At 52.3% G+C, this 13,829-nt stretch overlaps 1 protein-coding gene across 1 annotated transcript; it reads right to left on the bottom strand.

The window, feature by feature from the left end:
* Window positions 1–1,508: 1,508 nt before the first annotated feature.
* Window positions 1,509–13,557, bottom strand: Arx (aristaless related homeobox). The gene is made up of 5 exons (XM_046425339.2): window positions 13,152–13,557; window positions 10,560–11,436; window positions 7,943–7,988; window positions 4,849–5,177; window positions 1,509–2,666 (listed from the first exon to the last, which is right to left on the bottom strand). Exons 1-5 carry the CDS (start codon window positions 13,345–13,347, stop codon window positions 2,426–2,428), a joined length of 1,689 nt encoding a protein of 562 aa, XP_046281295.1. The 5' UTR covers window positions 13,348–13,557; the 3' UTR covers window positions 1,509–2,425.
* Between the last annotated feature and the right edge of the window lie 272 nt (window positions 13,558–13,829).

Genomic DNA, 13,829 nt, shown 5'->3' with positions numbered 1-13,829 from the left:
GTAGGTAGAGGCCCCTTCCCATGCCCCAGGCCGGCCACCTGCCTGTGAGTACCGCCCTGGCGAGTCCCCAGCTAGGCCATCATAGAGGGGACCCACCCGAAAGCCAAAGTCCCAGAAAGAGTTTCAGGCGGGCGAGCTGGGCCCACACACTCCCCAAGCAGAGCCTCCAGACGTCTGGACCAGTTGGCCTTACCGACTATGCGCGGGCCAGAGCACCACAGCTGCTGGGCCTGCTGGCCACCTCCCCAAAGGGCCATTGACCTCTGCCCGACCCTGCACCTTCCCCTCGGCCTGTACACTCGCGCCGCAGGCCGCCACTGGACCCTGCCCGCCTCCTTCCAGGGCGCACGAGGAGTCCGACCGGCCCTGGCCACGAGACACGCCCGCGCCCCCCGACTGGCCCGCGGCGTGGCGGGGTGGCTGGCCCCAGCTCCTCCGCGAATCGCGGTAGTCACGCCGCGGCAGCCCCCCCCCCCGCCTGCCCCTCTCCCCAAAGGTCCGGCGCGCTAATTACTGCAAATTGAAACTAATTAAGCTTCTCTTCCCTTTCCCATCACCCTGGGAGCATTGGCGAGACCCAGCCCCCGCGGGCGGGCTTCCACCGAGCGGTCACCCGAAGGGGCGCTGGCAGGGCCCGGGGGAGGGGGAAGCTATGGTTCCCGCCACGGGGAGGAGTGCGCCGAGCGGGTTAAGGATCGCAAATCTGTTTCGGTCTCCTCACGAAACCAGAGTTGTTTGGATTTTTAAAAATGTATACATTTCCCAATGCCTGGATAAGTGATGTAATGACATTTGTCGAGTTAAGATCTGCCACTTGGATACCCCTCGCTGCCTTTCCATCATCTTTCTTGCGTGAGCTCTCTCTCCTCTCTTCTTTCTCTCTCTCTCTCCCTCTCTCTCCCTCTCCCTCTCTCTCTCCCCCTCTCTCCTCACTCTCTTTCGCTTACTCTCTTTTCTCCCTCCCCTCCCTCCCTCCCTCCTCCCAGTGAGTGTACCGTGGAGCCCGCCCCCTCGGAAGCCAGCGCCTTGGCTTCTAGCTCTCGCCATTACCTGTCATCTCTCTTGGACTCCGCACTTCTTTGCTACGTGGCACTTTTCACGAACAGCTTCCTTAGCCTTTCGATCCAAGACTCTCGCTCGCTTCAAATTTCTGACACCACCGACAACAACGCCTACATAACCCCCACCTACCATAGAACCCACCCCACCTCCATAGCCTAGGACCCCAAGTTCCAGCTGTGACACGACCAGGGAAGTTGAGATGCGCGTGAAAGCACAGCGGCTGCGTCCTTAACCTTTGTAGGAAACCGGATTCCTTGGAGGACTGAATTCAAACCAGGGGCCTCTGCCAGGAAAATGCTAGTGCAGATAAATCCAGGAGGTGCCTGGGCTCCGGAACCCACCCCTGGCCCCCATCAAGGGCCCTTCTACTGTCCCCTCATCGCCTACATAGAACATTCACACTTCCTTTTGTTAAACATATATTTTTTTTTATTTTGAGCGTGACACTTCTCCACTAGATAGCAAGGAAAAGTGGTAACAATTACACATTACACAAAAGTACTGTACCATTGCCTTTATCTTGAAGGTTTCGGAAGCCTCTACAGTTAATAAGTTAAATAAAGAGCTTGAGTACATAAATATTTGTCTAGGAACCCTACCGTATCTACAACACAGTAAGAATCTACAGGAGGACAAACTTTTACCATACCACGCTGAGTGCAATTGCGTTATAACATTTCAAATATACAAAGCTCTGTTCTTTTTTTTTTTAATAACAATGGTATGTACAGAATCAATAATCACAGTTTGGTGACTTCAACAGTCCATATTCTAGCAGAGTATTTCCCTTTGGTTTGATATAAAAACCTTGGTTGGTGTATGATAAAGAAGAGAACAAGAACAAGACGCCCCTTTCCTTTAAGTGCACTGTTAACTATCTTACAGACTCGCATTCGCTTCCCTGGCCCTGGCTTCACGCCGGGCCCGCGCTGGGGAGATGAACTTAGAGCGCAAAAATGCTATTTAAAAAAAAAAAAAAAAAAAGCTAAGTGGGGTGTCAGGAGAAGAGATTGGGCTTTTTAACATTTTAACTTCAATACCAGGCGTCTTGGGGAGAAAACCTCCCCGATATTTTCAGTAAAGAATGGGAGAGAATGGACGTTCGAGTTGGAGCGAGGTTGGCAGTGGCAGGGGCAGGGGCAGGGGCAGGGGCGGGGGCGGGTGGAGAGCCAGCCGAGGAGGTGCCACGTCCGTAAGCGCCAAGGGCTGCCTTGCCCGCGTCCAGGCTGCTGCGAAGGCGGCTGCGCTCTCTCAGTGCCGTCTCGGGAGTGTGCTGGTCCTCTGTTTCCATTTGGTCTTGAGTGGTGCTGAGTGAGGTGACCTTTCGGGGCGCGCCTGGAGGCGCGAGGGTGGAAGGCAGCCTTTAGCACACCTCCTTGCCCGTGCTGGTGCCCGGGAGGATGTTGAGCTGCGTGAGCTGCGCCGCGTGCTCCTTGGCCTTGAGCCTCAGAGCCGCTATGCTAGAGGCGCGTCTGTCTGCGGCTGCAGTGGCCGGATCAGCCAGCGCACCCGACGCCACCGCGCCCTCCACGGCCGGTGTGGGCTGTCGCAGGAGCGCGGCCGCAGTCGATGCGCTGGTCAGGGGGGCCATGGTGGAAAAGAGCCTGCAGGGAGAGCAAACAGCGCGGTCATGGCCTCGGGAGCTGAGTGCAGTGCCTGGGAAGGCTTTTCCCGCAGCCTCTCACCAGCGGAGCAGAGGGGCGCTGAAGGCGCAGAGGGGCGCAGCCCCAGGGGTGCCGCAACTCAGGCCCCAGGTGGGCCGCGAGCTGAGGAGTAGCAGGTGGCACGGGTGGAAGTTGGAGCACACTGGGAGGCCTTTACCGGAGCAGAGACTCAACGGGAAAGGAAAAAAATAATAATAAAGGACCAGATATTTCCGGAAGGGCCAGAACCCCGACCAGAGGCAGGCCCAGAGGCCAAAACCCCCAGGGTCCAACTGCGCGGATTTTGCGCTTTCTCTTAAGAAAAGGGGTGCATTCCAAGGCCTGATGTTCCAATTAAACTATTTGCCTGGAGATCACGTGGAGAGAAAAGAGGAGAGATAGGAAGGAAGGAAGGAAGGAAGGAAGGAAGGAAGGATCTATGCTGAAGACTTTGATATCTCTACCCTACCCCGTCCCTTCTCAGCTCAAGATGTATACCCTGGAAAAGGTGGCCTTGCTTGCTGACCTTCCTGTGAACCAGTGCAGACCCAGCCGCCCTCCAGAGTGGGACTAAGAGGTGGGTGTCTGGCCAATACCGGCGGGGGTGAAGATGAAGGGCGCCCGCCTGTTGATTTCCGCTGGGCACGCGGCTGTGACCCACCCGCGGCCCCACGCCCTAGGGAGGCGACACTCTCCCGCAGCTTAGCCTGTGCCTCTTGCCTCTGGGCCTCTTGCTCCAGAGAGCCCCAGGCTCGCGACCCCAGGGCGTAGCGCAAGATGATGCCCAAGCCTGGGATGTATGCCAGCGCTAGCGCCACCGCCTCTGGGCGGCACCGGGATTGCTCCGTGGTGCTTCCACCCTTTCCACACTTCACCGCCGACCTGCGCCCCAGGCCCCCACCCCCACCACCTCTCAGGGGCCTGCAGGCTTTCCCAGTAGTCCCCAGAGCTCTGACTCCAAGCCCCCGCGGGGCCAATCCACGATTTCCACAATTAGAAATGAGCCCACCTGGGCTCACGGAGCGCCAGCTCCTCCTCCCAAGCCCACTCTTTGCATTTCCTGCCACCCCCATCACCACCCTCTTCCAGCCTCTCTGAACCCCGGTACTGCAGTCGTGGTTCCCTTGGTTTTAGAAGTCATTTCTTGTCAAAGGGGAAAAGTGGGAAGGAGACCCAAAACTTTAATTTTTCTTTCCAAAAAGAAATGATATTATGTGAGAGGAGGGGGGCATACCATGTGCTGGTTCCACTAGGTAAACTGAGTCACTAACTTCACTTCAGTGCACTTGCTGTTTATTTTATCGGTTTGTTACCAGACACTAATTTTACTTAGTCTTTTTAAAAAAATTTATCTAAGATGATTTTTGTTAAGTAGCTGCGCAGTTGGATGAATCTATTATGCCTTTGTTCTCCCTAAGAGAGATCATTGAAGCTGCATTCAGTTTTATTTTCACTGCACTTTCCAACTTAATACATCCCTCCTTTGTTTCTTTGTCTGTGTGATTATACAGATTTTTAAATTTCATCACTCGGTGTTCATTTAAAGAAAGGGAGTTATAATATACGGTGAACTGTTTCTTTTATTTCGTTGTCTTATGCCGCTGTGGGGGTTGGAGGTTGCATATATGGGGGTATCATTGGCAGCAGGCCACTTGAGTGACAAGGAAGATAGGGTCTGGGGAAGAAGGCACCCAGAGGGCCTCCTGGCTCCAGGGCTCTCAGCTCCACGGCTCTCAGCAGAGATCAGGAATATGTTCCTCAGGCTGCCAGGCTTTGGGCATGTGGAAAGACTTTTGCAAAACTTGAAAAGTCATCCCTGCTCTGCAGTCTACACTGGAGGGCACTCATACCACCAATGGCCAAGGCTGTTGGCTGTCTTGGAATGGTACCTTTACAGCTTTCATTGAACACTCCTGGTTGTCACCGTTGTTACTGCCAACTGTCTCCCCTTTCTTACTCGGTCCCAAGTCATTCCCTTAAGAACCCACATTTCCTTTTCCAAGTCAAAATTACAGAGTATTTTCTTTGGCTTAAGTCTTTCAGGCTGGGCCAAAGAAAGATGTGTGTAGCCCCCTGTTAGTCTCCTGCCACCTCCCTGACCTCAGCCTCTGTGTGTATGAGAGAGACTGAGGCCGTGCATTACCTGCCGAATGCCGGGCTGATGAATGCCGGGTGCCGGAACACGGCGGCTCCCAGGAAAGTGCTCAGGCCCAGCGGCGCCCCGCTGGGCGGCAGGCTGGCCGAGCCAGGAGGCGGAGGTAGGCTCGGGAAGGCGGCGGCGGCGGCAGCGGCAGCAGCCGTCCAAGCTGAGTCTAGCGCAGGGTGGTGCGGGGGAAAGGGGCTGGCATCCAGGTAGGGGCTGAGCGGGTGGGTGGCCGAGAGCGGCCCGGGGAAAGGCAACCCCGGGGGATGGGTCTGCGCACCAGCCTTCTCCCGCTTGCGCCACTTAGCGCGACGGTTTTGGAACCAGACCTGTGAGGTGCAGAAAGCCTGGGGTCAGCATGGCTCTGGGCACTTACTAGACCCTTCCCCGCGCCGCGGCCCCTCCCTCCCTTCTACAGTGCCCAGGCCCATCTGGTCTCCCTTTGGCCTGTGGTTGTTCTCTGACACACCGGAGGCCAAACTAGATTGAAAAGAAACCCAGATTTAAAGAGAGCAGGAAACACAGGACAAGCAAATCATTTGTAGCAGGTATTCCAATTAGCCCATTAAGTGTAAGGAAAATGGGTTAGTGTATTTAGACATGGGAACACCAAAGTTTCAATGTCTGGGCTGCCTCTTCCTTGCTGCACGACTTCAGGTGGGCTACATAAGTATCTCTGAATCTCAGTTTTCTAATCTGTAAAATGGGGACAATAAAATGGGGAAAATAAAACTTTTTTTATAAGGTTGTTATGAGGAATGAGTAAGGCAAATGAAAGCACCTTCAGAGGTGACTCTCAAAAATAGGCAGCCACCAAGTGATGAATGATAGGTCTGTTTTGCTGCATATCAGCTATTTTCACCTATCTCAGGTTTACCCAAGAGCTGGCAAAATCCCTGCTCTGTACTGAAATGGAAAGCAGGAAGGAGGCTCACTTATTCTTTGTAGAAATATTTATTGAATACCTAAGCGCACTGTGTTGGGTTCTAGGGTATGGGAAGTGATGGGAGAGAGGAAATAAATGTTCACAATAATTAGCAAACAGGTATATATTTTAGGGGCTAGTTCTCCTTAAAATGAAATGGGGGTTCACAGCCTGCTCTCTGTAGGGCCCAACTTTGTGCAAGAAAGGATTGACTGACTGCATGGACAAATAATACCTGAGCACATAGAAATCAGAGGGAAAGTTACAAGTAGACTTTTCCCACCTTCAGAGCTAATAAGTCTTTTATTTCCCTTTGGGAATGTGGTTTAACTAGGTTATTTAAATAGACAGCTCTAGGCTTGGGGGAGGTTTTCAGCCAGGTATTTTCCTAATTGTTAATAAGAAACAGTTTTAATAGAGACCTTTACCTGAAATATGGCAGCTACCATCATCTAAAAATAACCCCCAAGAGCATGAGATTATTTTTATGTGACCTGCTTATCACACCCACAGCTGAGAAGAAATGCTCCTTCTCCCCTGAAGGCATTAATATCTTTAGAACTCAGTTTATGACTGCACACAAGTCCAAAAATTAAGAATGAACTCCAGGGCTATACAGAGTTATATTAAAATATAATGTAAACTATACCAGAGGAATATGTTTAACATTTTAAAAGACATTCACTTCCTTCAAATATCTACCCTGGGGGTTGTCTAGCAACTAAGCTTGGTTTGACTTCTAGACAGCCACCCAGGGCAAGAAAAATCAAGAACTTAAATCAGTTGATTACTTAAATTTCTGCTGAAAAAGGGCCCATCCATTACATTCCACAGCCTTCAAATAATCTATTTGTGAATTGCAGAAACACTCCAGTGTGGAGATTCAGAGGCTTGAAAAAGTTAGACTATAGATAGGACCAGGCTGGGTGGGCAGCTTTTGTGCATCCAAATCTGTCTAGACGAGAATATCCGCCCCACCATGATTGCAATGAGTAAAGGAGGGGAATGGGGCAGTGGAGGCAAAATGCCCTTAAAGAACATGAAAACCTTTACAGACAGATCATCTCTCCCGACTCAACTGCAATTATCAAGATGTCCCCCTGCAATTCCTCATTATTGAATTAATACCTCTGAGGCCCCCCAAAGGTAAACGAAAGGACTCTAATAATTCATATTCACTTAATTACATCTTCTCCAGTGAATAGGAGGAGAGCAGAAGGGGAGGGGGCGCTCTCTTTCTTTTTAAAAGTTATTTAACTTTCCCACGACTTGTTCCCCTGAGCTGAAAATGCGGAGTTGCTGTCACATCTCTGTTTGACAATGGAGAAATGTGTCAACAGAAAGGAGGGGACAGGCCTCATCATTAGCCCTCTAATGCAAGAAGCTGTTGTGTATTAAATGAGCCATATGGAATTTATTGTGCTTTATCAGCGCTTGATTTTGACTGTAAAGTGATTCACTCAGCTCCTAACCCAGGGACATCTGTTTTCTGTTGGCCATCGGGGCTGCCTGGTGTTGATCGTCTCTTTGGTTATGAGGCCTGGGTTCGGAAATGCACTCTGGTATGGGGCTGCAAACACCTTTAATAGCATTGCACTCACTCCCTATTAGATCAATGTGGGCTCATTGCTATAAAAAATGGGAAATCAAATAGCATTAGCCAGCTCCTTGTGCGGGGTGGAGGGGAAATCAAACAGCATTTTGCCTTCAAATGGCCCTGTTTGTTCTAGCACTAAGTGGGCTTTTATGAAGCCCGATTGGAGACTTAATCGCAGCCAAATACCTGCTTGGAGCTGAGCGGATTTGTCTAACAACCAAATCCATGCTCCATCCCATTATTTCAATCAGGAGAAGTCGGGTCATGGATTGTTTTCTATAGGAGCCTTGGGACTGGGGACTCCTGAACTGTAGTCTCAGAGACTCTAAAACCCCTGTTCTGAACTTGGACTCCTTTCTCAGGCTCCTAAACCCAGAAATATTCCCCTCCCACCTCCCAAGTCTTAATTTTTAAATATCTTTGTGTGTGTCAGTGCTTGGATCTACTTTTCTGATTCTGCTTCTCTTCCTGTTATGAAGGGGCTCTCACAGCCCCCCAGTTCATTAACCCATATCTCTCTTCCATTTATCCCCTAGCCTTCTTCCCTCCCTTTTCCCCTGTTTACAGCTCACCTGGACTCGGGCCTCAGTCAAGTCCAGTCTCATGGCCAGTTCCTCCCTATAAGAAAGCAACATACAGATAGGTCACTACAGGCCCCGGCAACTCCCTCTCAGCCACCTTCCCTCCTCCAGTCCCCTGCCTGCCTGCTCCCACCCCAAGTACATGAGCATGCCATCTCTTCACCACTGGAGTGCCTACTATTTGATTGAAGGCATAAAACCACAACATATTGCTAGATATAGAATATTATATAACATACTCAAGTGTGACAGGGATGGCTTCTTGGTCTATAATTCTACAAACTTGGACACATGGATTCTCTCCCCCTTAGGCCAGAGTTAGACAGAAAATACTCTCATACACGTGCATGCACGTGTACACATACACACACACACACACACACACACACACACAGTCATCACAGTTCTTGTATTGTTTTGTCCTAATACTAAACACAGGAAGAGCTCAACACTCACCTAAAGAAATATTTTTCTGCCCTCTTGGTTTCATTCTGCCTTTTTCCTTTAAAAAATTTATCTCCTCCCCTTTCCTCTTTTTCTCTCTCCCCTCTTTTCAGTTCTCTGCCTTTCCCTCCATCTCTCTCTCCCCCGCCTTCCTCCCTCCCTTACCCCCTTAGGTCACAGTCCCTATTACCCTCTGGAGATATGTTAAGCTTGTTAAGAGTTCAGTGGGGTAATTTTTCGATTAAACAAAATTCTGCGTACCTCCTGACTCCAGTGCCCACTACAAACCCTGCCCATCTCAGGGGAAGTCAATTTAGCTGAAACCCTACCCCGTCATTGCAGTTATTACTGCGACAATTAAGGCAAATAGGAAACCATTAAGATGCTGTAAAATGGCTTACGACCTGTTTACCGAAAATATGAGCGCGCCGAGAATAATTGGCTCTCCGCTCGCTAATATGAAAGAGCTGGGGTTGCCCGAGCCTGGGGCCCTGGCTCTGTGCTGCCAGTAGGCCTCCTGTCCACACCTGAAACTTCAGCACCTGGAGAAAATCGGTTCACTAAGCGCTTTGCTTTGCCGCGTGTTACAGTGAGCACTAGCAAATCTAAATCTACACTTCTGGCTGGCGCCAAGGGGCTGACTCCTAGGCTGGTAAGAGGTGGGGGTGGGGTAGCAGAGAGGAGCGGCTCCTCCTCACGCACTTTGCCCCCCCTCTAGCTAAAAAAGGGCGGACCTGGATACCAACTGACACCAGTTCATTTCTTCTTTTGAAATACACATGTTTGATAAATGCAAAAAGCCGGTGGTCCAGTGAGCTATTTGATAGTACACACTGATTTTTAAATTTATTTCCTTGTTTAAAGATAAGGATGGGACTAGGTGACAATGGGGAAGACCAAGTTAAGCTCAAGGGACAATCAAATTTAAATGCCCACGCCCTCATTAAATCCTCTCTATTTTCTTGCTTCTGGTTAGGAGTTTGGCAATGGCCAGACCAACTATAATTTGGAGTTGATTCAGGCCTTCTGGTTCCTAAGCAGAAATGTATCCTCTAGTTCAAAGGGACAGGCAAGTTTCTCTAAAATGCACGTTGAAAATCTGCACACGTTTCCTGCGAAGGAGCTGCTTGCTTGACAAGTCCTGCGCCAGGCAGACACCGGTTCCCTTTCTCTTCATGGAGGAAGTTTGCCCTAACCCTGACTCCTCTTCAGCTGAGCGGAAACATTGGCCTTGGGGTGGGAGAGAAAGGCTCCCACCTGCGGGCACCCCCAGATCAGCTGAAGTCGGGGCCCAGAGTCCCAGTTATCCCAAAGGCACATCTTCCCCCACCCCCAAAACTCAGAGCAAGTGGGAAATAGAGCAACAACCACCCCGCAAGCCGGCTTGGACACTTGTCCAAAGAAAAATTTCCCCAACTGCTTGCCTCTTTGCCGGGCTTCCATTAGTCATTGTCTATTCAGTAAACCCGTTTACAGTAAACACACACTGGGTTATCTGGGGGGAAGACTGAGACCAGAGGGGAAGACTCTGGCTAATGCCACTCAGGTGTAGAGACACTAAACACTGTCCAATTCCGACTTCCTTCGGCTATTTCAGGAGTCCTCAAATGACAGTACTCGGATCTTTTTAAAGACCTCCTCCGCAGGCACTGGGCTCCAGACTCACTGCAAACAGTGTAACCGATACCCACTAGACTCCTGGGACACCAGGCAGGGGTGATGAGCGCACAGTACAGTGGCCAAAAATAGCCCGTTCTCTACTCTGCAGAGTGACCGCGGGTAGTACTCCCTGCGCCTCTCCGGGGACCTGGCGAGGACTGAAAAGCCCTAAGCAATGCGTGTGCGTGCCTCCCCAAAGTGGCTTAGTCTGGTGCTCTAAGGAAAGGCTCTTTTCCTTGAACTGAAACTTGTAATTGGGAAATGTTAAACTGGAACTACCTTAGGAAGAAGAGAAACTATCCCAGCTTAAACTTAAAGCCCAGAATGGGGGTGAGGGAGTGGGTAGTTTTAGATGAGCAAAGGTAGGTGTTTGGAAAGGCACTCCTCGGCAAAGTCAAGAGCAAAGTGACTGCCTAGAGTCTGGGGCCCCTCCCTTCCTGTCAGCCCTCTCAGAGTCCCGTGCTGCCCTCCCGCCATTGCCACCGTGACCATCCTGCGCTTATACCTGGTGAAGACGTCCGGATAGTGTGTCTTCTGGAAGGCTCGCTCCAGTTCCTCCAGCTGGTAGCTGGTGAACGTGGTGCGGTAGCGCCTCTGCTTGCGCTTCAGCAGCCCCTCCTCCGAGTCGCTGCCCGCGGACAGGCAAACGCTGTCCTCGCCGTCCTTGCCCTCAGCGTCCTCTGGATGCAGTAGCAGCTCTTCCTTGGGCGACAGCTCCCCGCCCTCGGTGGCCACAGCGGCGGCAGCAGCTGTGGCCACGGCACCGGTAGCGGCCACTGCGCAGCGCCGGGGCTCCTTGAGCAGCGCGCGGGCATCGTCCTCCAGCAGCTCCTCATCATCCTCCTCCAGCAGCTCCTCTTCCTCCTCCTCATCCTCCTCATCCTCCAGCAGCTCCTCCTCATCGTCCTCAGCGCCCGTGCCGCCACCCGCCGCTGGGGCACTGCCGGGTCCGCCGGCCGCGCCAAGGCGCTCGTCAGGGTGCGCAACACCCCCCGGGCCGCCCAGCTCGTCCAGCGCAGGCGGCGGCGGCACGAAGGGCGCCCCATTCTCGCGGTACGACTTGCTGCGGCTGATGCTCACCTGCGGCGCCTGGCTGATCTTGAGCGTGTCCCAGGCGGCGGCGGCCGCGGCGGCCGCAGCCACCGCGGCCCCAGCGCCGTCCGGCCGCTCCCCAGGCCGCGCGCTTGGTGGTGGCGGTGGAGGGGCCTCCCCCCGGGGACCCGAGGTGGCCGTGGCCGCCGCGGCTGCTGCTGCCGCCGCCGCTGCCGCCGCCGCCGCGGCGCCCTGGAGGAGGCGGCCCCCGCCAGGGCCATAGAGGCGCCGCAGCTTGGGCGGCAGGTGCAGCTCTGCCTCGAACGGGGCACCGCTGCCCTTGGGGGAGCCTGCGGGCAAGGGAGAGCAGTCAGCGAGCCAGTGGGCCAGGGCGTCCCCGCCAGAACCACCGCATGGGGCCAACCCTCTGCAACTCCCTGCGTGCCTAGGCTTAGGCACACACAGCCCCAGGTCCACCAGGCTCCGACTGGCCCGTTTCCCCACTTTTCTTGCCCTTTCTTCTTTCTCTGCCCCTCTTTCTCTTGTTTTCCTTATTTTTGCCCATTCTTCCTCTTTCCCTTCCCTCGTTCACTCTGCCATTTATTTCCCCTTTCCTTCTCTTATCTATTCCTCTCGCTCCCTCCCTCCCTTTTTTCTTTCCTTGCCTTCCTTCTTTCTTTCTCCCCTCTTCCTTTCCTTATCTCTTTCGCTTTCTCTCCCCTTTCCTTCCTTTATCTTTTTGCGTGCTTTCCCTTCTTCTCCTCCCTTTCTTCTTTCATTCCTTTCTCTTTCCCTTTGCCCACTCTCCCACTTCTTTTTTTCTTCACATTTGGGCCAGGGGACCATCCGAAACATCCAATAACTTTTTTAAAAATTGCCAGTACTCTGAAAACTTTGCGCACGACCTCTGCCCGCTGCTCCGCCACAGGGGCACGGGCTGGTAAGAGGGGCGCTGCCCCGCGGGCGACCCCTGCGGGGCGAAGAAGCCCTGTGGCCCAGAGCTAAGGCCGCGCCCCAACAATTCACAGCGGGAGGGGCCGGGGTCCTTACACAAAATGGCAAAGAAAAATAATCCTGGCAAAAATGTGCTGGGAAAGGCCTGGAGTCGGGACAGAGAGGGGGGTGCAACAGGCACAGGCCGCTCCTTCCCTTCGAGGAAGTGGCTGGCACAGGTGCCACTTCAGGCTAAAAAAAGAAAAGGAAAAAGTCAGTTTTATTTTAATCGGCCCCTTCTCCACCATCAGGTCCTGTTTTCCAAGCAGCATTGTGGCTGGACCGCTGGTTTTCAAATTTTAAAAGAAACGAACAGTTCTTTCGTAGCTATACCTCTGCATTCCAGCTTAAGGCGAAACTTGAGAGTAACAGGTTCGGGGCAAAACGACAGTTGTTCTGCAATCTTTAATTTTAGAAAAATAAAACCTTTTAAACATCTCAACAGCTCAATTCTTTAAAAAATAACATAGCAGAGAAAAAATAGCACCTAGAAGCCACACATTTCATAAATTTTAAATACAATAAAGAACATTGGGGAAATGTTTTTTTTTTTTGTTTTTGTTTTTTTTTTTGGAAAGCTTGGTTAAGAGGTCACAAGTAATGTACAATTAAAAAAAAAAAAAGGAAAACACCGTGTGAAAAGAAATTTTCTAAAGAGAAAAGGCCAAGGGCTCACCCTGCCTGGAGACCCCCATTCACCAGCGTTTGGGGTTCTTGTCTTCATCAAGTTGTTTCCATGAGGGTCTAAGAGAGCATCTGCTATTTCTGCGACACCAGCTCTCTTCAGAGTACACCCAAGGCCAACAAAAGGGGTATTTAAACTATCTAAAGACTAACGCCGATAATCTACAAAGTCCCAAAGCGAAGCTGGGCTTCTGCTTTCTCTGGAAGCATAGGGAGGGAGAGACAGCCCCCAGTGAGATGTTCATTTCTCTTTGAGGCACCAGGCCTCAGAGTTGTCCCCTCTCCTTTCTTCCTCTCCAACTTCACAACCCCCCAGGCCCCTGGCTCCCGAACATCAAACATCCAGTGCCCAGTGCCCCTTGCAGGTGCCTGATGGGTGCAGCCTTACCTTGCACGGCCTTTTCCTGGTCAGCGCGGCTGGCCAGCGGGGCAGGCAAGCTCTGCGCGGCTCCCAGCAGCCGCATTTTGCACGGGCTTCTCCGGCCCAGGATGCTGTCGATGCAGTAGGAGGATAGTAAAGTAGGAGATTTACTTTTGCACTCGGGCCTCTCGGAGCAGCCCTCCTCCTGGTACTGATTGCTCATGGTTGGGGCTTTTTCCCTGGGCGCAGAGAGCGGACTGTTGGCTGTCTCTCCCGGCGGGTGGGATGGATGGGTGTGTGTTGTGGGTGGGGTTAGATGGCTGGTTTTAACGGATATTATTGCGATCTTTGTGCCTCTCAGTCTCTCTCGGTTGCCGGCTGCCGGCTCCCGCCCCTGCTCGCAGCCTGAGCTCGCCCTCTCCGCGCTCAGGACAAGCGGTAACAAGTGTAGTGAGCAGCGGGCGCGGAGCTCTGGAGTCTCTCTCCTCCACGTGCTGAGAGGCGCTTTCTGATTGGCTCTCGCTAGAGGCCGGGCTGCGTCGGGCTGCGGGCGCAATACAAAGCCGGGACTGGATTTCATAGGGGCCAGCGGGTTGGGGCGGGGGGAGGTGTAGCAGCGGGCACCACCAGAGTCAATTTTCTTTTCTTTCTCTCACTCTTTTTTTTAGATTAACAACTTTCTATGTTTGCTACCCTTTTCCTTCA

The sequence above is a fragment of the Marmota monax genome, unplaced genomic scaffold (assembly GCF_021218885.2).
Source record: "Marmota monax isolate L192 unplaced genomic scaffold, Marmota_monax_Labrador192_F-V1.1 WCK01_AAM20220418_F8-fsc00075, whole genome shotgun sequence".
Taxonomy (NCBI): domain Eukaryota; kingdom Metazoa; phylum Chordata; class Mammalia; order Rodentia; family Sciuridae; genus Marmota; species Marmota monax.
This window is presented reverse-complemented; position numbering and strand designations above follow the sequence as displayed.

What these genes read in the sequence shown, in the direction of transcription:
- Arx (XM_046425339.2), bottom strand. Translation starts at nt 13,347, where the DNA reads ATGAGCAATCAGTACCAGGAGGAGGGCTGCTCCGAGAGGCCCGAGTGC. An exon ending in TGACTGAGGCCCGAGTCCAG is followed by an intron (nt 5,178 to 7,942) that starts GTGAGCTGTAAA and finishes TGCACCTCACAG; the next exon opens with GTCTGGTTCCAAAACCGTCG. An exon ending in ATCAGCCCGGCATTCGGCAG is followed by an intron (nt 2,667 to 4,848) that starts GTAATGCACGGC and finishes CTCTCCCTGCAG; the next exon opens with GCTCTTTTCCACCATGGCCC.